A 27,577-nucleotide genomic window follows, 5' to 3' on the forward strand; every position below is an offset into this window, starting at 1 on the left:
CATACCCATCATGTAGCGTTTTGGAAGGAACAGGTGGCTGTCATTGGCAGACATATTCTTATTTCATTGCCTAGATGGCATGACTATGTTGCTAAACTTTCAGTCTGTTCGCTTGAAGGGTGCCCAGGAGCTCTGGAGAAGCCATTGCTTCAGTGTTTTGTGGTAGGCACACCAGGTTCACCATTTGGAAAATAATTTGGACTGGCTTGAACCTTTTCTGTCAGTGAAGAGCGCTATTAAAAAGCCTCATAAAAGCTTTGTTGTCTAATGTGCTATGCTTTAATGCAGATGTGTCTACATGTGCTTAGTACATTTTGAGATGTGTGCTACTATTTGATGGTGCACCATTTATCTATCAATATATCTGTCCGTCTATCCATCCATGAGAAAAAAAACATGGAAGAAAGAAGAAAATAACTTGTTAGTGGAATGTTCTGCCTCCATCTGTTTCATCCCTATCTGTATTTTAAATCTAGGTTGAAAACTTACCTCTTTAATTTGGCATTTTATCAATGAAAATGGTCTGTTTTAGCTATAATTTTATATTTTTTCTTTGTTGTGATTTGTATTGTGCAGCACATTGGTCAACATGTGGTTGTTTAATTGTGCTATATAAATAAAATGGACATTGACAACTTAAATTATGTAAAGAAATGTAATATATTCACTTTTGCGGCCTCACAGTTTCGCTAATTTTTAGTGCAGTTTTACATGCTTATTTTTAGCATTTTCTTTACAGCACATTGTGTTCTGCATCCAGATTTGTTGTAGACCGTTATCAATCAATCAATCTCCTCCATGTCTCCTGTACAGTACAGAATGCATTTAGCTTGCCAAATTAACATAAATCTTCGATCGCTAGCAGTGTGAGTTCCGACAAGGAGGCAAAACGGGTTGTAACTGTCCACAGCAAGACCATCGTAAAGGGGGTGACACACCGGATGCCCCGTGCCATGCAGCACCTTGCATTTTAAAATTTTAAACATAGGTTTATATTAGGATACACACACCGGTGCCGCAAGCTGCCCAGCTACGACTCAGGACACTGTTCATATTTCTGAGTGCCAGCTGATTAATTTTCTTTTAAATAACATGCGAATGTGCTCGCCTGCTGTGTGTTACCTCCAACTCACATGAGCATGGTGCCTCCTCTGTAAGACTCCCTTAAAAACGGAGACTGCTTTGGGTTTGTGGATCAGTGACTGCAGGAAATAGAACATTACGGTAGATGCCAACATTATCCGCACAAAAGCTAAAAAGCTTTATGAACCTTTTGCTGACAACGATAAATGTTTATCAACAGGTTTTGATTTTTGGTTTCATTCTATAATGGACTTCTTTTTCTACGAAAGTTTGAACTTTGAGAGTGTTTATTAAAGAAAAGTGTAAAAATGGGAATGCCTGTCCGAAAAAAAAGTATAGAAAGTGTGTAGTGGGGGGTTTTACTGCCCTAAAACATCTATAATATTTGTAAAAAATAAAGCTGATGTGAATTTTTCCTATTGTGGGTTATTTTTAAAACGGAACTCCTTCGTACAACAAGGGATATCTTTTCGTCAACATTAATGCATGCAAATAATCTAAAAAGGTTAATGCGGTAATATTTCTATAACACAAATGAATTGTTTGATCACATTAATTCGAGATGGGCAATATGATAACACATGATGGAACAAGGCAAGACTCAATATAGAAAGCTTCCAGATGTTAAACTTGATTCATTTTACTTAAAAATAATAAATTATAACAATAATACTATAATAAAACTGAAGGATGTGTTTACTTCAACCAGATTGTCATGCATTTATTATTTCAGCATTGTATTTTCATAAATAAAATTCTACACTGTAAAAAAATAAAATGCAGTTTTTCTTTTTCAACCCAATTCTGGGTTTAATACAGACTAAACTGCAGGGTTATTTATTATTATTATTATTATTATTCTTATTCTTATTCTTATTCTTATTCTTATTCTTATTCTTATTATTATTATCAAATGTATAAAACTAAATTTAACCCAATGTTCTATACTGTAAAAAAATAAAATGCAGTTTTTTTAACCCCATTCTGGGTTTAATACAGACTAAACCAACTGCAGGGTTATTTATTTTTTTTATATTATTAAATGTATCAAACCAAATTTAACCCAATGTTTGGGTTAGTCCCCACTTTACCAAATAATGGTTTAAATAACAGCATTTCATAGAGTGTATATTAAAAAATAAAATAAATAAATAAATAAAATCTATAAATAAAATAAATAAATAAATCTAGATTCTATGTAAATAAATCTAGAAACTATGATTGCGATTACCACATACACACACATACACACAAAATCAATCGACAGCCCTAATTTCTTTACATTCACTAATGAGAACATGTCTGTAAGGGAACAGCACTTTGAGTAGCAGAAGGCACCTGTTTCCGTTTAAGACTACTGACAGATTGTTAGTCAGTTGGACATGGGTCTGGTCCAGGTGGGCCAAGCTGATTTCAGGGCCCCTCATTTCAATGCGCGACTCAGACTGCAATGTGTGACTAACATGTTACAGTGGAGCCTTGCCACTTTGAACCCGAGCACAAGGCTTTAAAGCCAGCATAGAAAATACCCAGCTGTATGTTGACAGAGCTTCTCACATTGCAATTTAAATGCTTTTCTCCTCTCGTTTTCACACCAAAGGTACTTGCTCTGCGTGAGATATACTGACAAGGAAGCGTGCCTGATAATTCAAGATGTTTGCATGCATGTAGCTCACCATTTATAACATAATCTATACCGAGGGTTAGATTGCACTAAACCTAAATAACATTTTAAGGAACTAGATTGAATGACTAGATTGCACTGTCGCCTTACAGCAAGGAGGTCTCTGGTTGGAGTCCTGGCTGTGCCAGTTGGCATTTCTATGTGGAGTTTGCATGTTCTTCCCATGTTGGTTTGGGTTACCTATGGGTGCTTCGATTTCCCATACAGTCCAAAGACAAGCGCTATAGGCGAATTGAATAAACTAAATTGGCCATAGTGTATGAGAGTATGTGTATGGGTGTTTCCCAGTACTAGCTTGCGTCTGGAAGAGCATCCGCTGTGTAAAACATATGCCGGAATAGTTGGTGGTTCATTCCACTGTGTCGACCCCTGGTAAATAAGTGACTAAACCGAAGAAGATTGATAGATTGATTGATTGATTGATTGATTGATTGATTGATTGATTGATTGATTGATTGATTGATTAATTGATTGATTGATTGACAAATTACTGGTATCACACTGGACTTGGTAAGATCTCAGTGTTAGTGTCAATGCACACACAAATGTGCATATTACATACAACGGTAATTTATTTTCCGACACTTTAGATATCAGTCTTCAGTTAGAATGATGTCTTAAAAGGCAGCTGCCCATGTAGTATGTTACTCATTAGGGATCTAACGGAAAAAAAGTGGTTTCCCATGATTATGTCATTACTTGTAATCACTGAGATATTACTAAACAGGAAATACTGTTTATGTCAAACCATATGATATCATCAATAATCAATTAAAACTTGATGTGGTCACAAACAGAAACGGTTTGCTAACTAGCTGGGGGTTTTCACACAGAGAGCCCGGAAAGAGAGTCAGCATGTAAAATGTACTGTAGGCTTTTTTACTTTTTTTTAAATAATGTTTGTGTAATATATGTGGAATACAACATGACACATTCCCAGTTCAGCAAAACTTAAATAAACAAAACTTTATGCATATCTATATTATGAAGGGTTTTTTTTTTTTTTTAGGAGTTTTACAGAGAAATTTTTTCAAACATAATTTGCCTAATTATATTTAACATTTTATTCCATAAAATATTTGAACATTTGGAATTTTGTTTTGCAGATCTATCAGTTAAAACAACCAATATGATGCCCATGTCAAAATACTAATAATAATATTAATACTAAAAATAAATACATTTAAATAATACTTCATTGTTCAGATTTTGAAGCTATAAAATTATGTTTGTTTGTTCGTTTGTTGGCGTCACTTTTGTTTGTAAGTTGTTGGCAGTGAGTAGCACAATCGCCTTACAGCAAGAAGGTTGCTGATTCGAGCCCTGGCTGGGTCACCTGGCATGTCTGTGTGGAGTTTGCATGTTCTCCCCATGTTGGTGTTGGTTTCCTCCAGGTGCTCCGGTTTCCCCTACTGTCCAAAGACATGCACTTTAGGTAAATTGAATAAGCTAAACTGGCCATAATGTATCTGTGTGAATGCAAGAGTGTATAGGTGCTTCCCAGAGTTGGGTTGTGGCTGGAAGGGCATCCGCTGCGATAAACATATGCAGTATAAGTTGGTGGTTCATCCTGTTGTGTTGACCCCAGATTAATAAAGGGACTAAGCCGAAAAGAAAATTAATGATTGAATTTGTTAGTTTGTTTCTTCGTTCGTTCGTTTATTCGTACGTTCCTTCGTTAGCTTGTTCATTCGCTAGTTTGCTTGCTTGTTTGCTCGTTTGTTCCTTCATTTATTTATTTTTATTTATTAATAAATAACAATATTTATTTTTATTATTTATTTGACTTTTTTCAGGGTCAGATTTATGCATAGACATTCTTCACATGCCTTTCCTGGCATGTTCAAGGAGAAATAAGCCTTATATTTATTATTATTATTAATTTTTTTTATTTTTTTTTTATTATTTTACAGTACAGCTAGACAATTACTATATTAGAGCAGGGCATAAAACCTCGGAACTGTTAATTTTCAAAAACAAATTTACAATAAAGTAAGGGATATTATTAATTATTACATGATGATTTAATAGACACGCAATCTAGAGAAAAAACATTAAACTTCGTTCATTAAAACTTAAACCTGGTTAATGCCAACCTATAAAAGGAAGTTACTTTATAAAGTCCTTTGTCTGTCACAAAAGCAAAGGTAAATCTGACCTGACACTGTTTATCTGCAGTCCCTTGGCTTATTAATGCAGCGAGTTCCAATGATAAACACATGCAAATCTGGATGGCCCAGCCTATGGCACCCTGGCAGAACTGTGACCGGCGCTGGGATCTGCATCACACTGAAGGGGAAAGAGCCTGCTGTGCATTAATATACCAGGCTTCTTCCCTTGATCCAGCAACGGGGAGAACTGATTCTTCCCAGCGTGGTGTGAGATACGGAGCACAAGTTCACATCTGCAGAGGGAGACGCTGATATGTCGTGTGGTGTCTAGAAGCTGAATCTCACATTCACGTTTGACACACTGGGTGCTGTACATAAAAGTGGCGTCAGAGAAAGCATTTATCTTTGAATAAATTGTCCATGTTGAGTGTAGATGTTCTTTGTGCTGCTTATTTTTGCTCCTTTTTAAAAAATCAAAAACATGGTTGATTGTCATTTGTACACTGTTAGACTTTGCCCAAATTTTACAGTTATTCACTGCAAAAAAAGCCTAGTGAAATACATTGTAGAGTTGATGCAGTACATGTATTCACTGCATTGTAGGTCATTTTAAAACTTTTACAGTAACTTACCATATATTAGGACTTTCTACTGTAATCAAAGTAAACAAGTACTGCTACTGTAGTTGAGGAAAAAAATGAGACTGTTAATGAAAAAAAAAAGTCAGTCACTTGTTTGGAAATTATGAAATTCAATAGTAAATACTACAAATAAAGGTTGAACTGCTAGTGAAAAATGAAAATGAATAACAGTAAAATTACTGTGAAAAGTGTCATACTGTAAAAATGCAAAGCAGTGGCACAGTAGGTAGTGCTGTGGCCTCACAGCAAGAAGGTCGACGGGGTCGCTGGTTCGATCCTCGGCTCAGTTGGCGTTTCTGTGTGGAGTTTGCATGTTCTCACTGCGTTCGCGTGGGTTTCCTCTGGGTGCTCCGGTTTTCCCCACAGTCCTAAGACATGCGGTACAGGTGAATTGGGTAGGCTAAATTGTTCGTTGTGTGTGTGTGTATATATGTTTCCCAGAGATGGGTTGAGGCCATAAAAACTTGCTGAATAAGTTGGCAGTTCATTCCGCTGTGGCGACCCCGGATTAATAAAGGGACTAAGCTGACAAGAAAATGAATGAATGAATAATGTTCGATTTCTTACACGAACCAATCATTTTACTTCACAAGACCTTGATGAGTTGTGCTTGTCACTTTAAATTCAAATAAGATTGAGCTCCCAGCCCTCTTTTCAAAATAGGGAGGACCTACAAAAGCTTATGCTTTAGCATAGTGGCAGATTCAAAACAGGACTAATGTTATCTCTGTGAAAAAGAGTCTACGGCAAAAGAAAAATCTCAGAAGAAGGTTTTATAACAAATTTATAATTTTATTTAGTTGCTGACATTATCTTTGGGAGAAATGACATGAAAACTAATGGCAGAAGGCTGCTTCTCACTCGAGGTTGTCTATGCTAATGAGGGAGAGGTCATCAGTAATGAGCAGGGATTTCCCTCTTGATGACGAACAAAGGGAGAATGTCAAAGTGTTTCTCCAGACTGTTTTTATCAAGTGTTATTATAAAAAAATAAAAAAAAGTAATTATTACATTTTTATTGTTAGAGGCTGGTTATATTCACACACTCTTGTTTAACAACTGTGCTTAATCTGCTTATAAATGTTTAATTTTCATTATAGTTCTGCTTTAGGTTCGAAATGTATGCAATGAAAAATATGCAGAAATAATTATTATGTTTCTGAGATACCGAGGTTTCCATTAATGTCCATTTAATTAAAATTAGTGACCATGACACAAACACAGTTAAACCAAGTATAATGATAAAAACACACAAGGAGACGCGTTAGAGCAAACAAGATTGATTATATTATAACCATGTACGAATCCAGCCATGAAAACTGTACATGACGAATATAGCAAGTAATGTTAACTTCCAAAGGACCTTTCATGACAAACGGCTGAGGATCCGAGGCCATGCAGGTCTGCATTAGTGTGTTTGACAGGTGATGGAGGCGTCTGCCACCCCGGAGGAGGCTCAATCACTAATCATCAAGGTCGAATCCAGCAGGGGCCAAGACATCAGTCTGCTGACAGGGACACCACACGGCTGCATGTGGGTGGACTCTCTCCTCTCATTGAAAATCAATGGCAATTTTTCACTCTCCGAGACACTGCAGAAGTAGCTTTTTTCTTAAATACGATGATTTATTAGAAAAATATTTGGTTACTTGTGTGGTTTTCTCTTTATTTTATGAACTTTTTGGTAGTTTGAATGTGGCGTGAAGGAAAAGACTGTGGATGTAATACAGAAAGACGTGATTTTGGCAATTCTGGATGAATTTTGGTGAATAAATTAAAGATACTGTACACCTAATCAAATTGAGATTAAGGCAAAGCAGGCATATTAGAAATATGTGCCTGAGCCTACATTTTTAGAAAAGGTAAAATACATATCTTTGGGTTTTTTTTTTCTTCGTAAATTAAACCCCAAAATGAACTACAATGTGTGTGTCCGTGTGTGTGTGTGACCTCAGCAATCATTTTAACCGTCTACATTTTATTTCTTCTAAGATCTTTTCAACAGAGAAACACTGTTAGTTCTTAAATGCTACAGGGAACTCTATCAAGTCTCCTCATCCATGAAAGAGAAACTTCTTAGCAATAAAATGTTCCTCTGGGACAACAACAACAGAAAAATAGACAACTCTCAGTGCATAACCAAAATTTTTAGTGTCAGAAAGATACAGTTGAAGTAAAAATTTAGCCCAATTATTAGCCCTTCTTTGAATTATTATTATTATTATTATTATTATTATTATTATTATTATTAATTTATTTTTTATTTTTTCCATAAGACCTTTGACAGAGCAAGGCATTTTCCTTTATATATATATATATATATATATATATATATATATATATATATATATATATATATATATATATATATATATATATATATATATATATATATTTTTTTCTTTTTTTTTTCTTTTAGAGAAGGTCTTCTTTGTTTTATTTCGGCAGTACTCAATTTTATTATTATTAGCCCTCTTTAGCAATATATGTATATACACAGAACAAACCATCATTATACTCACCAGCCACTTTATAAGGTACACCTTACTAGTGCCGTGTTGGACCCCATTTTGCCTTCAGAACTGCCTTAATACGCAATGGCATAGATTCAACAGGGTACTGGAAATATTCCTCAGAGATTTTAGTCCGTGCAGACATGATAGCATCATTCAGTTGCTGCAGATTTGTCGGCTGCACATCCACGATGCGAATCTCCCGTTCCACCACATCCCAAGTGTGCTCTATTGGATTGAGTTCTGGTGACTGTGGAGGCCATTTGAGTACAGTGAACTCATTGTCATGTTCAAGAATCCAATCTGAGATGATTTGCCCTTTATGACATGGCACATTATCCTGCTGGAAGTAGCCATCAGAAAATGGGTACACTGTGGTCATAAAGGGATGGACATGCTCAGCAACAATATTCAGGTAGGCTGTGGCATTGATATGATCCTCATTTTGTACTAATGGGCCCAAAGTGTGCCAAGAAAATATCCCCCACACTATTACACTACCACCACAAGCCTGAACGTTGATACAAGGCAGGATTGATCCATACTTTCATGGTGTTGACGTCAAGTTTTGACCCCACCATTCGAATGTCGCAGCAGAAATCAAGACTCATCTGACTAGGCAACGTTTCTCCGATCTTCCATTGTCCAATTTTGGTGAGTTTGTGCGAATTGTAGCCTCTATTTCTATCAGCTCGAACCTTGCTGGCCATTCTCCTCTGACCTTTGGCATCAACAAGACGTTTGTACTCACAGAACTGCCACTTACTGGATATTTTCTCTTTTTCTGACCATTCTCTGTAAACCCTATAGATGGTTGTGTGTGAAAATCCCAGTAGATCAGCAGTTTCTGAAATACTCAGACCAGCCTGTCTGGCACCAACAACCATGTTCAAAGTCACTTAAATCACCTTTTTCTCCCCAGTCAACGGCAGCATATTGTCTTGACCATGTCAACTTGCCTAAATGCTTTGAGTTGCTGCCATGTGGTTGGCTGATTAGAAATTTTTGTTAACAAGCAGTTGGACAGGTGTACCTAATAAAGTGGCCAGTGAGTGTACAATCACTCTTCTAATTATCCTAACTTGTCTAATTATTAAACCTTTAAATGACACTTTATTCTCAACACTAGTATCTTGAAAAATGTCTTATTAAAATGAATTATTAAGGACTGTCATCGTGGCAAAGATAAAAAAAAAATCAGTTATTAGAAAATAGTTATTAACTATTATATTTAGAAATGTTTTGAAAAAAAAAAATGTCATTCCGTTAAGCAGAATTCGGGGGAAAGAGTTTACAGGGGGGCATTAATTCAGGAGGGCTAATAATTCTGACTTCAACTGTACTCCACTCCACCAATGACACCACAATCACTTTGCCGGCTGATCCTTTAAGGCCAGAACCCCAGGGACTCCATATTATTCTTTAGCTGTTGTGATAGCGTGCGGTAAAGGCCATTGAATTATGTTGGAGTTAAATGATGGCCTATCAGTGCAACTGCATTACAGACAACAGGCTCGTTTTTTTCGGCTGTAAGGTTTGCTCAGAGCTGTGATCAATAGGTTTGTAATGCACTATAAACTTTCAACAGGCGGTCGGGGCAGAGGAATGGCCTCCCACCCGTCTCCAAAAAAAAAGCTTGACAGCCTGTTTGTGGATCATAAAAGAAGAATCACAGGGGCAGCATTTGACAGGCTTTTCTGTTATGATTGCTCCGTTACGGGTGCGCTCGGCGAGCAAAGCTAATTGAAAATTCTATTTGTTTTGACATTTGTGGCCATGAGACAACAATGGAAAGTCCATTTGGATGGGATCGACGCTGATTTGCCACAAGAAGAAGATCTGATGAACTTTTATGGCATTTCAGGAGAACACTTTCCAATTTGTCTGCGTCTTTTGAACTTCAGTAAAACTTTTTTATGGTTTGTTGTGGATAAATGTTCTATTGTGAATAGTAGGGCACTATAAAATCTATGTTGTTTTGTTTGTTTTTTTTTTTTTTTTCAATTCAAGTTCTGTGTCTTCTGTTTTAATATTTCTGGATGCTGCTTGAATTATATTTATTAATTTATAAAAATATGTTTCAACCCAAACTGGATTGAAACACAGTTGATAAAAATGTGGATTTTATTTACATTTTAATATTGTTAATGTATTACATTTTAAATAGCACTAGTTTAATTATTTAATTATTATTGTCTGTTAATTAGTTCTAATAAAATATTTAATTAAATATTTTATTTAAAAAAAAATTTATTATTTAAAAAACTAATTATTTTATTTATTTATTTATTTTATTTTGTTAATTTTTTGTTTAATATTATTATTTATTATTATTATTATTATTATTATTATTATTATTATTATTAATAATAAGATCTTATTTATTTATTTATTTATTTGTTTTCTGAATGCAGAAGACATTACAAATTAAATTAAAATATTTTTTATGCCTAAAATTAAGTCCATTTACTTATTAAATCATCAACTTTAATTAATTTTTTTTTGCATAAATTTATCTGAATGATTTCTCAGTGATGGGTTGCAGCTGAAAGGGTATCCGCTGCGTAAAACATATGCTGGATAAGTTGGCAGTTCATTCCACTGTGGCGACTCCAGATTAATAAAAGGACTAAGATAAAAAGAAAATAAATTAATTAATTATGACGGAATGTAATTTCAGTTTTTGGGGGGCATTTTATTTTCACCAAAATTATTTGAAACATTAGACTACTACTTGAATTTATACTTAGATCTATGAGCTTTATCTTAAAACCATTGGAAGTTAGCCTATAAAATATTTAAAGAGCTGCATCACAGGAAGTTTTCAGAACCTGTTGTGCAACTGCAGCTATATGTATGAATGTATATTTGTGGAATAAATCCATCCTTATAGAATGTCCTACCTTTTACCTATGTCAAACAAAACCTCGAATGAGAAATATGGTTTAAAAAAAATTCTTTAATATCTCTCATCTTCAAATCTGAAGCACAGCTGTTCCATAATCCAGTTCCTCTGGCATGATGATCAGCATTTTAATCAAAGAAAGGATCACACCGTAAAGTTTAAATTGAAAAAAAAAAAAAAAAAAAAAGTTGAGCCTGAAAAGAAGTTTCAATATTTCCTTCTCCCAGCAATGCGTCCCCAAGTTTAATTGAATCTTCCAGCATGGATGGCTTTCCTACTGTAACACCATCCTGCAGGGGCTAATTGAATTTCTTTCTGTATGCTTAGCTGTACATTTTGAGAACCGGATCGATTTTTTTTTTTCATCCCTCATGGAGTCAGGGCTTGAACAAGGTGATTAATAAGAATTGCCATATAACAAAGCCTTGCTCCATCTGCTGCCTTAAAGACAGAAACATTTCAGCTTTTTGCCCAACTTGTGATTTTATCTCTTTGTTTTCTTCTTGCTGTATAAGTTAAAATAAGAAAACATATTTCATAATCATAAAAAGGAGGAAAGGTTTTATGATTAAACAATAAAGAGTTAATTATAAAGACAACTGTGTGGAAAATGAATGTTCAGTCATTCAGAATTTGTGAGACAAACATAAAAAAAAAGTTAAAGTGATGGTTCACCCCCAAAAATGATAATTTTCTCATCATTTGCTCACATTGAAGGCATAGAACATGTCCCTAGATCTAAAAGGAGAGGAGACACATCAACAATATTAAAAAAGAGAGAGTTTTTGGATTTCTATGCATTACATGTATTACATTTACGTTACATTTAGTTGAGTAAGTTTATACTTTTGAGTACATTTAAAGATGTTTACTTTTACTTAGCTTCAGTCTAAGTTTTCACTCCAAGATGTCAAAAAGAATAGTTTCATAATGCGATGTACACCTTACATCAGACCAACAAGCCTGATCTCACGAGGAAATATCACTATTTTATGTTTTGTCAGTTTAGTGGATAATTCGTATGAATTCGTAAGAGTTCAGTCATGGAAAAATTTACAATTTTTGAAAGGAGGTGTGGCACCAAACCCCACCCCTAAACCCAACCATCATTGGAGGATGAGCAAATCGTACTAAATTGTACAAATGAGATTTCATACGAATCAATGAAAAATACGAATTGCTGTGACATCATGGTATATACATGAATTAGTAAGTGTCAAAATGGTGGCTGTTTGAACCCAATTAATGGTGGTTCCTAAATAAATAACTTTGTTTCAGATTTTGCTAATCGCTTTACATTTAATTTCAATGAAATTTAAATATGAGTTTATCGTGCATCATTTTATTACTCATGTTTTTATTTTCAAAACAAGACTTTGAACACTGAAACTGAAACAAACAATAGCGTAAATATGTAAACAAATACAGTTTTTGATTCAAAATTTGGTTCCAGTACATAAGGCGGGAAAAAACAAGGTAAATATTGGCATCAGATATCGGACAAAATTTGTTGAAATATATCAGATATTGTGCAAAACATTTTTGTATGGAACATAAAACTTTTTAGAACATTTTATTATTTTTTTCTTCTCCATTCATATTCATAATCATATTTCATTTGTGTACAGTTCTTTATTATTCGTCTGACTTTTGAAAATTATGCTGTATAATATTTGTTCTTTTTTCCTTTCGCTGTATTGTAAATAGCTGCTAATATTGAGTATGGTATGAGTTATATACCGTTCTGTAGTTTTTAGTTTTTAGAATTATTAGCTTCCCCTGAATTATTAGCCCCCCTGTTTATTTTTTTTTCCAGTTTCTGTTTAGGAGAGAGAAGGTTTTTTAGCACATCTCTAAACATAATAGTTTGTTCTGTAGACTATCGATATATATATATATATATATATATATATATATATATATATATATATATATATATATATATATATATATATATATATATATATATATATATATATATAGCTTAAAGGGGGTAATAATTTTGACCCAAAAATGGCTTTTAAAAAAGTAAAAATCTAGCTGAAAGAAAACAAATAAGACTTTCTCTAGAAGAAAAAATATTATCAGACATACTGTGAAAATTGCCTTTCTCTGTTGAACATCATTTGGGAAATATTTAAAAAAAGAAAACAAAAGATCAAGGGGGGAGCAATAATTCTGACCTCATCGAATGATTTTTTTGTTGTATTTTTGTAGCTTTTTAACTGTTTTACTATTTATCGAGTGCCTTGAACTGATTTTTTTATTTCATTCTTCAGTATAGCTTGCTTTGTGTTCAACAGTAGAAAGAAACTCTGATGTGCAACAAGTTAAAGATGAGTAAACGAAAAACATATTGGTAAGGTCACTTGAATTGGTTGTGATTGGCAAATTGCTGAAGAGCTCTCAATATTTATAGCAGAGAGAAAAAACAGCTCTTTTCTCTGCAGATGTTTCTCTGCAGACCTTTTCTTGTCCCCCATTGTGTGTTTGTGTTATGTAACACAAAATTGTGTCTGACTGATGCATTAATGCAATGGAAAGCAGACCCAAAGGGCAACTGCAGTTTTAGGAATAAAAGCCCTCTCTGCTCACCTCTCTAACATGCTACGTCTCTTTTCTTTTTGCAAACCTTATTTCTTTATTATGCACCTTTTTTCTCAATATGTTGCTTTAAAACGATTTGTAGATTAGGTAAATCATGTGAACTTTGTATAGGCAAGCAATTTTCTTCTTTCCTTTTTTTCTATCTTTTTGGCTTTATTATTATTATTTTTTTTCAATTCTAACATGTTTCTGATCAAAGTTAATCTTATATTATAACCAAAACATTGGATTTTTTTTATTTTAATCAGTCTGATTTCACTGGTTTTGTAATTCTTTTGAATCTGTAAAAAAGGGACAGTTCACACAAAAAAAATATTATTTACTATCGGTGGGCATAGATATATATTTTTTATCTAGATTAATATCAGAATTAATCTAGATTCATCTAGATTAAAATGGCTATGTGGCGAGGGGGTGTGGCCGAGAGCCGTGGGAACGGGGTGAGGCCACCGCGTAAGTGGATACACGTGCGGTGCGCACCTGCCTCGGATCCCACGGAAGGAGCTCTGGACCATAAAAGGAGGACCGATGGCAGAGGAAGCCGAGAGAGGACCGGGCCCGGGCATGTTATTTTACTTTTGCTTTCAGTTTGTTTTGGTTTAGAGACTTCACTCTCCGTGAGGAGCTGCCGTCACTGTTATTAATAAATCGTTTTAAAGCTCCGTCGGTTCTCCGCCTCCTTCTTCCCGGCGGCCAAAGGGCCGTAAACTTCATTACAGGCTACTTCTGAATTTTAATAATTCAAATAAAAAGTATTTGAGAACGAGTTTCCCAAGCCAGGTGGCGCATTAGACCAGGGGCTAATCTCCTGTTTCCAAAATGCATCACAACCTGCTTGAGAAACTGTTCTACTCTGATAATTGGTGATGAAAATAAATGATGTCCAATAACATGTACATGAATTTTGAACTGTTGGCCTATATAAGCTCCAAACAGTGATTTTTGATCACCTTAATCCGACTAAAGTCATAACTGAACTAAACTATAACTATAAACTGAACTAGAAATGGAATTAAGACGTTGAGTATGCATACAGTAGCATTGTTGAAGTAAACACCACAATCAAACTATTACCATCATGTTGGACTTTTTGACATTTTTTTCGACAAGATCCACACACGCGGCTGTCAGTAAAGGACCTCACACGCACACACACACACACACACACACACACACACACACACACACACACACAATGCAAAATGCGGAAGCTTTTTTGCCTTTTCATTTGGCGTGCGCTATTAAATTCCATATCAGTCTCACCAGTCCTTACTCTTTATTTGTGTCTAATACCCCAGTTTGTCACGGGGACATGAATGAAATGTTCACGAGTTATAGTGAAACTTCCGAACTGCAGTTAAAATCAGGCATCCTGCTGATTTGATTCACAAGGGCTCTTTTTTGTCAGACAGCTCACCGGTCAGGTATACATCCGCGCTTAAATGTCAAGGTGAAAGTCACCATAGCTTGCGTAGAATTGACCCAGCTCCCAACCCAACTTTGAGAATAGATTAACGGCCATATTTTGTTTATCCCATGATAAGAGTCTTGCATTAACGCAGCACGTCAATGCGATAATGGCCCACCACTAAAAGTTAACCACTATTTACTCAAGCAATTTTAAAACCTTTATGACTTTATGTTGAATATCAAGATATTTTGAAGAAAGATAAAAACCAGTAACCATCCAAAAAAAATATATATATATAAATACTATTGAAATCAATGGTTTTTGACACGTGCAGGATCAAGTAAATGATGAAATAATTTTTTTGTTTTCAGGCAAACAGCAACACTTTAGAATAATAGTCTATTAGTTAATGTTAGTTAATGTATTTTCTAACATCAACTAAGTATATATATAATATTGTGAAGCATTTATTAATCATAGTTCAACATTTACTAATCCAAATTTGTGCTTGTTAACATTAGTTAATGCACAGTTAGTTAAGATGAACCATGAACTAATGTAATTTTACCTAAATAACATAAGTGCCTTAATAAATGTATTATTAATGGTTTGTTCATGTTAGTAAATTAAATACTTTAATTAACAAACTAACAGACCATTATTTTAAACTGTGGAGGATTGAAATTTCAGAATTAGGCATTAAGCAAGTTTAAAAATATTTTGACAGATTTTATTTATGTTTTTATTGTTGTATGGAGAATGCAAATTTACTAACAGCTAGCACCAGCACAAATATTCTTTTGGCATCAGGATTTACAACAGACACGCAGTAAAACACAGCAAAGAAAATGCATGCACATCATATTTATTTATTTTTATTTAATTATTTGCTGCTGGGCTGGCCTTATTGCATACTGTATGAATGTGATGGAGTCTCCCTTTCAGCTGAAAAACAAAATATTATAGAGGGAGAGTATTTAAATGAGTCCTGCCATGTAATTTATTTGTACATGTACTTGGACCAGTAGTTAAACGCATTTTTTTTTTTTTTTTTTGTGCCTGTGTTGTTAGTAGATTACACACCTTATTACCATTGGGTTTGCTTGTTTGTGAATTAATTTGTGCTGGTTTATGCAGCGTGTTAGACATTATGAAAATGAGGTGCTGCATCTGTGTTCTTTTGTGGTTTGTTAGTAGCACTTGCTAGACTTTCCACTCCCCATTGGAGCTTTTAAGAGATTGTTCTCTCGTGTTAATTCTCCATTTAGTAAATATAGCTCCAAAAAACTCTCCAAAAGACAAAAATGAAATTATAATTATGAAATTATCAATTATAACAACACATGTTGGTGTTGATATGCTGTTTAAGGCCCCATCTTGATTTATATAGAATTGTGTGTGTGTTTGTGTGTGTGTGTGTCTATATATATATATATATATAAATATATATATATATATATATATATATATATATATATATATATATATATATATATATATATATATATATATATATATATATATATATATATATATATATATATATATATATATATAGACACACACAAACACACACGCACACATTTCATTTTTTCTTTTGGAGAGGTTTTTGGAGCTATATTTACTAAATGGGCAATTAACACGAGAGAACAATCTCTTAAAAGCTCCAATGGGGAGTGGAAAGTCTAGCAAGTGCTACTAACAATCCACAAAAGAACACAGATGCAGCACCTCATTTTCATAAAAAGTACTGCAACAACAACCGCAAACTAAATGTTTGTACTGTCAGAACATGTTGAGCTTAATAGCTTTAATAAAAAGCATATACCATGTTCATTTTGTGTGCAAGAGCATACTCCAAGTCTTCTTCTCTTTGTTTTGTTTTTGTTTTTGTGTGTATGTGTGTGTAGTGTTATCATGTATACTAATTGATAGTTTTGTATATAAAGGTATCTTTAGAGACTATAGACATAAAAAAGAACATTGTATAGAAATATATCTGTCTTTGTGTGAATGTGGTCTAAAGGTGGCAATGCAAGGTGTGAGTTCTGATATATCATATATATCATATATCAAGTTTAATATTGATACATGCCATGAATGTTTGTCAAAAATACAGCTTTTATCAGCATTGGGAAACAAGGATACCTAGTCACCCTGTAAATGTGTGTGAATAAAGCCTAGAAACTTCTCTGATGACCATATCATGCAAGACACGTCACACAGTTCAGTGAGTTCATATTGCTGATTGCTGAACTTTAGATGAATTAAACTTAAAACCACACACCGCACTTAAACTACGCACACTTTACAAATTCAAGCCAACAGCACCAGAACTTTTTTGACATGTTTAAAAAAAATCGGGAGCTCATAAGTCGCTTTACTCATAAATGGCTGAATGGCTGAAATAATAAGTTGTACTTCAAAAATATATTCTGAATGTAACTGGGAGCGAGTGTCAAGACCTAAGGACAGGTGTGATGCACTCTGATTTTCTGGTTCTGGTCAGAATCGTGGCAGCAGCAGCCGCGTTTTAAAGGAGGCCACTGTAGAGTCCCTTACAGTAATCCACCCTACTGGTCATAAAATCATGAACAAATTTCTCTAAGTCCTCAATGGAAACAAAGCATTTAATTCTTGCAATGTTTATAAGATGATAGCATGCAATACTTTTTTTGTAAAATTAGTAAAACATAAAGGGAGTGAGTCTGAGTCGTTGTTCAACATGACTTGCAAACACGTCTTAACAAACAGCTAGTGATACATCCATGAGACTACAATTCACATCCCACACGAAGTCGCACCATGTATGCGATGAGCGTTTTTCTCCTTCCGTTTGAAGCATTCAGACAACATCACTTTTAAATAGCCAGCAGGAAGCTCAGAGGTCAGTCTGGGCCCCAAAAGCCGTCGTCCCGAAGTGACATGTAATTGCTTCCACTGTCCACGCTGAGTGTCAAGCTCAAAGTGTGAGCAGCGCGGGGCGGTTTACGGATCCGCAGGCTTGTGCCGGCATTGTTTGCTGTTATGTGAAGTGGTTCTCCAAATGTCCGTCATTGTGATCTAGAGAGAGTCAACCAAGCGATCAGAAGCTGTCAGGAAAAAAAGAAAAAAAAAAAACACTTCTGGGACAGAGGCTTCGTCCTGTCGGGAAAGAGAGAAAGAGAGACAGTCATGGTCAGATAATAATGAAGACATCATGAGGGCTATAGAAAGTTGTCTGACTCTGTAAAGTCTTGAAAGTGTGTGGAGATTCTCACAGCACTAGGGGAGAAAGCCATTGATTCTGCCCCAGGTTTGCCTTATTGAGGCTGGCAGACCTGGTTTGAGGGTGGAATCCTAATGCCGCTCTGTCATTCAATTCAGGATCTCTGGAAGTGCGTCTGAGCCATTGTGCCCTGGATGTTTGATGGAGTACTCAACAGTTAAAGATTCATGAGAATGCATTATTCTGTTTTCTGCCTGTCTTTATAGTACTATTGAATCATCTTGAATACATTTTTTCCCTCTTTTTTTCTAGGCGAGTGTGAAGCTTCAGAAATAAATTTCTCTAAGTTAAATCTGTAAGTTACATATAGTAATACAAGTTAGGTAGCTATAAATTCTAATTAATGCCTTTTTAATTTTAGGAAGCCAGTTAGAAAGTTAAAGTAAATTAATAAAATAATTATTAGAATTATATTATATTATATTATTACAATTATATCCCAATTTGGCAGCACAGTGGCGCAGTGGGTAGCACAATCACCTCACAGCAAAAAGGTCACTGGTTTGAGCCCCAGCTGGGCTAGTTGGCATTTCTGTATGGAGTTTACATGTTCTCCCCGTGTTTGTGTGGGTTTTCCCTGGGTGCTTCGGTTTCCCCCACAGTACAAATACATGCGCTATAAGTGAACTGAATAAGCTAAAATGGCGTTAGTGTTTGTGTGTGAAAGAGCGTGTATGGGTGTTTCCCAGTGCTGAGTTGCGGCTGGATCCACTGCAAAAAAAACATATGCTGCATAGGTTGGTGGTTCATTCCTCTGTTGCGACCCCTGATTAATAAAGGGACTAAACCGAAAAAAAAATGAATGTATGAATACTATACAATCAGTGTCATATTCTCTCACCCCAACTCTACCCTTATTTTGCATTTTTACAGTGTACAAAATGCTTCGTTCTGTGTGAATTATGAGCTGTTTTCCTCATTAGGACCAAAAAAGTCTCTAAAAGGTCAGAATTTACTGGTATTGCTATAACTGTGGGCATATTTGGCCCCCACAATGTAAGGAATTGCCCCACAACCAACATATTTGGTCCCCATATTGTTAGAAATACAGGATAAACACACTCACAATATTTATTTTCAGATTCTGAACCAATTTCCAAAAGACCCTCTAAAAAAAGCAATCATGCAATCTAAAATCACGATAGATCTTAGTAATGTCTCAAATTATACTCAAATTGATTCTGAATTGGGCGTCACGGTGGTGCAGTGGGTAGCACAATCACCTCACAGCAAGAAGGTCGCTGGTTCGAGTCCCAGCTGGGCCAGTTGGCATTCCTGTGCAGTTTTGCATATTCTCCCCGTGTTGGCGTGGGTTTCCTCCGGGTGTTCCGGTTACCCCCACAGTCCAAAGACATGCGCTACAGGTGAATTGGGTAGGCTAAATTGACCATAGTGTAGAGCATGTGTGTAAATGAGTGTGTATGGGTAATTCCCAGTGCTGGGTTGCATATGGAGGGGCATCGGCTGCATAAAACATGCTGCATAAGTTGGCGGTTCATTTCGCTGTTGTGACCCATGATTAACAAAGGGACTAAGCCGATAAGAAAATGAATTAATGAGTACTGAATAATCTGCATGTGATATTCTCTCACCCCAATGCTACCCTTATTTTTCATTTTTACAAAATGCTTCATTCTGTGTGAATTATAAGCTATTTTCTTTATTAGGACCAAAAAAAAAAATTCTAAAGGTCAGAATTTACTGATATTGCTATAATTGTGAGCATATTAGGTCCCCACAATGTAAGGAATTGCCCCACAACCAAAACATTTGGTCCCCACAATGTTAGGAAAACAAGACACACACATCTTTTATGTACATTTTCTTACAGATTCTAAACCGGTTTCAAAAAGATCACCCAAAAATACAACACAAATCACAAACACATGAAAATATTTCTTTTTTAGTAGAAAATGGTGTTACACAATAGATCTCAGTAATGTCTAAAACTATGCCTGAATTACTTCTGAACTAAAAAGTCATAAATTTCAAAGTGAACTGCAATATTTTTTCATCAGATTCTTCCTGAGCTAACTGTTTTAATTTTATATTCGCACTCTGTCAAACTGAGCCTCATTTGTGCCTGTAATTTATCATAAAGAGTTTTATGAGAAACAGAGACAACGTTGATATTTCAGTGAAAGACCTCCATAAAATCTGGAGAGATCAACCACTGCGCAATAAAGCCTTCCTGGCTGCAAAAGCACTTTTATGTAAATCAATCAAACAAGCAAATCGATCAAACTCAGTATTCAGTATATGACAGCACAATCTCCTAGAAAGCCACGGAAGCACCAAATAAAATCTTGCAAAACAAGCTGGTGATCCATTAAACGGCAGAATTAAAAGTTATTTATGATACGGGTGTTCGAAAAAAAAAAGCCACAAGAGCTTTTCTTTTTTGCTTATTGTGTGCAGTGATATATTATATTTCTTGGACCGATTCCTTGTCTGCAATAACTCTGTCATCTGCCATATTTAGTAATTAAATCTAAGTGATGCACGTCTATACATAATTTGAATCGGTAGTCTAGTCGAGTTCTGACATGTGACTGGCTGTGGCCCATATGGTGCCACCCTGAACACTCTCACCCCCTGCTGGGCATCAGTCACACTGCATCACTTTTATGAGTTACCCTTGACAGGGGAATCGGTTGCCATGTTGACACTCGCTGCCAACGTTGACTGCTTTCGACACAAAACTAGAAGCCAATCATAAAGTCAGCAACAGCTGCCGCAGTCGTCATAACATATTTGCCCCAATTTTCCGCCAAAAAAACCCAGTGGCTTAACACCCACGAGCAGCTGCGCCGTTGGGTTACATGTGAGAATGTTTTCTTTGCTGGAATGCATTGAGTCTGATTGTTTTTGCTTGTGTTTTTTTGTATGAATTGTGACTCTAGGAGCACAAAACCATGTTTTAATGGGATATAGAACACCCAAAACTGTGTCTCAATGGGATATAGTTCAGCCAAAATGAAAATTCTTACAGAAGAACCCCAAAGAAGAAGATATTTAGAAGAAAAGGTCATAGACATCCAATAAGCACCAGTATACGCAAATTACACATATGACATACATATATATATATATATATATATATATATATAAATTTGAAGTCAGAATAATTAGCCCCCTGTTTTATTTTTTCCCCAATTTCTGTTAAACGAAGAGAAGATTTTTCCTCAACACTAAACTTATTTTATCTTTGCCATGATGACAGTAAATAATATTTGACTAGATATTTTTCAAGTCACTTCTATACAGCTTAAAGTGACATTGAAGGGCTTAACTAAGTTAATTTGGTTAACTAGGCCGTAGACTATTTACCACACTATGGACAATTTACCCAATTCACCTGAAGCACGTCTTAGGAATGTGGGGGAAAGGGGGAAACCCATGCAAACACGGGGAGATCATGCAAACTTTAAATAGATAGATAGATAGATAGATAGATAGATAGATAGATAGATAGATAGATAGAGAGAGAGAGAGAGAGAGAGAGAGAGAGAGAGAGAGAGAGAGAGAGAGAGAGAGAGAGAGAGACAGACAGATGGGTGGATGGATGGATGGATGGATGGACGGACGGACGGACAGACGGATGGATGGATGGATGGATGGATGGATGGATGGATGGATGATAGATAGATAGATGTAATAACTCATTCCTAATAACTGATTTATTTTATCTTTGCCATGATGACAGTAAATAATATTTGACTAGATATTTTTCAAGACACTTCTATACAGCTCAAAGTGACATTTAAAGGCTTAACTAGGGTAATTAGGTTAACTAGGCTGGTTAGGGTAATTTTGAAAGTACTGAAAAAACTACTGACAAACAATGCTTAAGGGGGCTTAAAATTTTATCCCTAAAATGGTTTAAAAAAATTCAAAACTGCTTTTATTCTAACCGAAAAAAAAAATAAAATAATCAGAATTTCTCCAGACGAAAAAATATTATCAGACATACTGTGAAAATTTCTTTGCTCTGTTAAACATCATTTGGGAAATATTTAAAAAAGAAAAAAAATCAAAAGGGGGCTAATAATTCTTACTTCAACTATATATATATAAAAATAGGGGAAAGTGTACTTCTATATTTTTTCTAATACTTGAATTCAATAACGGTGAACTCGGGTCAACTTTAAAGATGAATTTCCTCTGTATTTAGATTAGTACTTAATCAGCTTCCGGATGATGTCTAATATTGTGGTCACACATTAGTACTAATAATGACGTTTGTAGACAGACTTTGATGTTGGTTTGAGCAAACCTAGCCTGGAAGTTTTTAAATATTATTATAAATTTTTTATATCATGAAGTTTGAAACGATTAGTGTAGATAAGGGGTGTTCAAACTCTGTCCTGGAGGGCAGGTGTCCTGCAGATTTTAGCTCCAGCACACCTCAACCCACCTGCATGGATGTTTCTAGAAAGCCTAGCTACCCCAGATGTGTCTGATTGCCGATGTAACAAAACTTTGCAGGACACCGGCCCTCCAGGACAGAGTTTAGGCCCCCCGGGTATAGATAGATAAATACCTTGGTGGTTGCTGGCCAGTTGGAAAGATACAATTAGTAGTTGCTAGGGTGTTGCTAGGATATCCCTGATGGTTTCTATGGTGTTGCTAAGGAACTTTAAGGGTTGCTAGAAAGTTGTTAGGGTGCTGCTAACAGGCTAACATAGTTATAGTCCTCTTGAGGGAGCACCAAAGTTTTACATGGAAGCAAGTATCTTTCACCGAGCCCATATGATAATTCACTCATTCATTTTCATTCGGCTTAATCTTTCATATATCAGGGGTCACCACAGCAGAATGAACCACCAACTATTCCAGCATATGTTTTTACGCAGCGGATGACCTTCCAGCTGCAACCCACTTCTGGGAAACACCCATACAGTCTCATATTCACACACTCACTCGCACACTACAGCTAATTTAGTTCATTCTAATCACCTATAGCGCATGTCTTTTGACTGTGGGGGAAACCCACGTGAACAAGGGGAGAACATGCAAACTCCACACAGAAATGCCAACTGGCCCAGCTGGGACTCGAACCAGAGACCTTCTGGCTTTGAGACGACAATAAACACTGAGCCACCAAACCGCCCTCAATTGCTAATAATAGAAGTAATTATTTTAGCTAATTTTATATAATTGCATTCTCAAAACAACCCTAGATACTGTACTTTAGCTCAAGTTAACAGCCTCTAACAAGAAGCTATATTATTAGCTAATGGAGATCAGCGCACTGCAGTATAAGCTTTTGTGCTTTCAGTCTGGGTTTTATCTGCTGAGACACAAAGGGAACGGCTGCTTTCAGCCCTGATGCAAGGATTACAGGAGAAACCTCTTTACCTTCACACCTCAACAGCATTGACTGAAATTCACACATATATTTGCTGGCAGTCTCAGAGGTTGTGAGAATGTAGCCTTGCGCAACCTTCCAGACATGCCGTGTTTAAAGCTCCGTACTGACCTTGCCTTGAATGCAAACATAAAACCGACATTGTTTTTTTTAAAAGGAATATCTTACATTCAGTTTCTGCCTCTTTCACTTTTTTTATTATCATAAACAGTCGAATAGTCCAAGTAAAATAATATTTTGCCATCCTTCTGCTGTAATTCTGTGACTTTATGAACCATTTGCAGATTGTTTTCTTTATTCCCAGTGTTGTGTTGTTCATTTCAATTTAGTTTATGGATTTAGTGTAAGTTGTATTTAATTCTGAATTAGATTTTAAAGGTGCTGTACAGTAGAATCCTCATGTTTTAAAGGGATAGTTCACCCAAAACTGACATTTCTGTCATCATTTGCTCTCCCTTTACCTGTTCCAAACCTGTTTGATTTTCTTTCTTCTTGTTAAACACAAAATAAGATATTTTGAAGCAGTGGCGTTGCAAACCCTTTAAGCCCCTGATGTATTGTCGATAGCTCCTGATCTTTTGGAAAGTGTTCCATGTTAAAAGAATTAGGTGTATAACATTTATTCAGTTATCCAAGTACTTTAAATGACCATATGCATAACACGCATTCCACTTATCGCAGTTTTTTTTGAGTTGAGTATTAAAATAGTGAGACGTTCAGCAGTACCAGCTTCTACCAACAAGTTGCAATAGGACTGTTGTCACACTGCGAAACTGTCGTCATTTATTCATAATTTTGAAGAGCTGAAGCTGTTGAGGTAATAATAAAGCTGTTTCGCGAAACTGAATAGTTCTAACTGATATAGCTTAATATTTGTTTTCATGTTTTGGTGAAATAAAATAACTGTAGTCAATAAAATGTGCGTCATATCAATGTAAATACACACAAATTATTCAGAAAAACATAAATTGTGCTAGCTTTCTAGATATGATATAGACATCTAGACATATGTTTTGTTTTGTTTTGTTTTGTTTTGTTTTGTTTTGTTTTGTTTTGTTTTGTTTTGTTTTGTTTTGTTTTGTTTTGTTTTGTTTTATTTCGTTTCGTTTGATACATAGTGTATTTTCTCTATTCAGGAATAAATTGTAAACACTGCGATGTTTTCATTGTCTGTGGTCAGCTGGTGCTGTTCGGCCTGGCTTTTTTTAGATTTGTGATTCAGAGTCTTTGATTGTTTATTTCTGAAAGGAGGAATCAGACTCTAATTGAGATCATTCACGGTTTCTTTCTTTTTCTTCTCATGCAGAAAAGCCAATGGCACAAGGACCTCCAGGTGGAATTTTTGGCATCCTGGGAGTGGTGGTGGTGGCAGGACTGATTGTTGGAGTGGTGGCCACAATATGTATGGTGTACAGAAGAGGACAGAAGCCTCGCACTGAAACAGACAACGATCTGTAAGTACTTCACTCACAGGTGATATTGATTGTGGACACTTTTTGCCATGGCCAATTTTGTTCCCAGCACTTTATGAAATAGCCTGCAGCAGGAATCAATAGACAGTAACATGAGGGAAACTGAAAGAACATTTACTTTCATCTGTCTTATTTAAGAGAAATCTTTATTATTATTTTAAAATTTATTATGATTATTATTATTTTGTATTTTGCCATTTATTTTTTTTAAATGTACTATCTTTATATACCTAAATGTGTTAGATATATTTATTTTACTGTTATTTTAATATAGCTGTTTAATGAAATTATTTTATTTAATTGCACCAAAATGAATTGTCTATATTCATTGAGAAATAGATACAAACATTTATTTTCAACGAAGATGCATTTAGTCACATAAACTGTGCACTATTTATTTATTTATTTATTTATTTATTTATTTATTTAGTTAGTTAGTTAGTTAGTTAGTTAGTTAGTTAGTTAGTTAGTTAGTTAATAATCATTTGGTTTTTATTTTGCTTCACAGGATATTACTCTTGGTCAAAGTACATTTTATTATAAAACAGCCGTCATAAAAAATGCTCTTCAGATTATCCCATCAATCTTCTTGTTACTTTAGCCCTATTCATATGAGATTAGATTTTTTTTTTTATTCAGAGTTAAAAAAGCAAAACAATTGTAGGCAGTTTGCTCTGAAATTTTTACAGAGGTCGCGTGAGAAAAATACAGTGCTGGCAGATTCAGACTAGATTAAAATCACAATGTATGTTTGTGAAACAGAAGCTTCTCTATCATCCCTCGGTAAAATGAGTCCCGTCCTAATATACCCCTTTTTACAAGATGTAAAATAATTCTCTGATTTTCCTAGAGTGTGTATGTGAAGTTTCAGCTAAAAAACCACACAAATAATGCTTCATGACTTTTTGAAACCTGCCCCCTTTAAGGCTTTGATCCAAATTGTGCAATTTTGGTGAATCACTTTAAATTCAAATGAGATTAGGCTCTCAGCCCTCTTTTCAAAGGGGGTGGAGCTACAAATGCCTATGTCAGCACAGTGGCAGATTTAAAAACAAGACTGTCTAATGCTAATGAGGTAGAGATCATCACTAATGGGATGGGGCTTTTCCCCCTCTGATGAATCATACAAAGAAAAAAAAAATCAAAGTGTTTCTGCAGACAGTTCGATTATAAAAAGACAGAATTAATCAATCTTTACCATTAGAGGCTGGTTATATCCACACACTGCTGCCACACAACTGTGCTTAAACTTCTTATAAAAGTGATTTTGGCATAATAGGTCTCCTTTAATAATATGGGGTCGTCACACTTAAAAAAAAAAAATGCTTTTTAAAGGCATCTCTCTTTTTTGCTGTTAGTGGATGCACTTGATTGCTTAAGAGCATGTTACCTATTTGTTTAAGAGGCTTTCTTGATTGCTACGTAGACCTGATTTGTCCATTTCTTCGTTTGAGAGACAGGTGTTTCAATCAGGGCTGATTGCAGAAGGCACATCAGATTAGCGCCAGGACCTGTCAAATCCCGAAAAGCATAGCAGATAAACACAACACTTGACGCTCTGCGGTTTTAAGCACAGCACACTTCAATAAGAAAAAAATAAAAAATAAATAAAAAGAAGTCAGGGCTACACGGAAACTCAGAAGGACAAAAAATAAAACGTCGGCCCTGATGATCTACAGTGATTGCCGTTGTCTGTGGTTGTGAAGGGGTTTGTTAAAAATGAGTAGTGATAAGCTGTAGTTCTGAACTGTGTGTCCCAAAGGCAACGTAAGCCTAAGAAGATTATAGAAACAATTATATGAAAATCTTTGAATTATGGACTTTCTCCCTGAAGCATCATAACTGGAGAAGTGCTTAGCAATCTTTGTAAGTCTACGAGTGCTCTATAGTGTAATCGAAGAATGCTAGCATGCTTGGCATTGTTAAAGATGTGTCATAAAGATGACTGGACTTTTGACTAGGTGACTAGTCAACTAATAAAGGTGACTAGACCCCCAAGACATAATTTTAACTTGAGGGACACAATGGTATGTGCAAGACAATGCTGCAAGTAATATGACTGGCATGGTCAAAACTTTACCACACATTACCACTGTCAATGTACAAATGAATGCTACAGCATACTGTATTAATAAAGTAATAAACTGTAATAACTACTCTAATATGCTTTAGTTTTTACTACGGTAAACTGAGGTGTATTTTAGTATAATTTTTATACATGTAAAAAATTGCAGAATTGGGTCATAATTTTTCTATGGTGGAGGTGACATGGTGGCTCAGTGGTTAGCACTGTTGCTGGTTCGACTCCCGGCTTGGCCAGTTGGCATTTCTGTGTGGAGTTTGCGTGTTCTCCCCATGTTTGCGAGGGTGTTCCGGTTTCCCCCTCATAGTCCAAAGACTACAGGTGAATTGAATAAACTAAATTGGGCATAGTGTTTAAGTGTGTCTGAATGTATGGGTGTTTCCCAGTACTGGGTTGCAGCTGTGTAAAACATATGCTGGATAAGTTGG

The 27,577-nt window shown here is 35.4% G+C and overlaps 1 protein-coding gene across 13 annotated transcripts in view; it reads left to right on the forward strand.

The window, feature by feature from the left end:
* Positions 1-27,577, forward strand: part of nectin1b (nectin cell adhesion molecule 1b) — a 525,250-nt gene that overhangs the window by 387,362 nt on the left and 110,311 nt on the right. For all 13 annotated transcript variants that reach the window (XM_073929161.1, XM_073929162.1, XM_073929169.1 and 10 more), the window contains one exon: positions 24,901-25,048. In XM_073929161.1, coding sequence (XP_073785262.1) covers positions 24,901-25,048 — 148 coding nt within the window. The remainder of the gene's footprint in view (positions 1-24,900; positions 25,049-27,577) is intronic.

The sequence above is a fragment of the Danio rerio genome, chromosome 18 (assembly GCF_049306965.1).
Source record: "Danio rerio strain Tuebingen ecotype United States chromosome 18, GRCz12tu, whole genome shotgun sequence".
Lineage (NCBI taxonomy): Eukaryota > Metazoa > Chordata > Actinopteri > Cypriniformes > Danionidae > Danio > Danio rerio.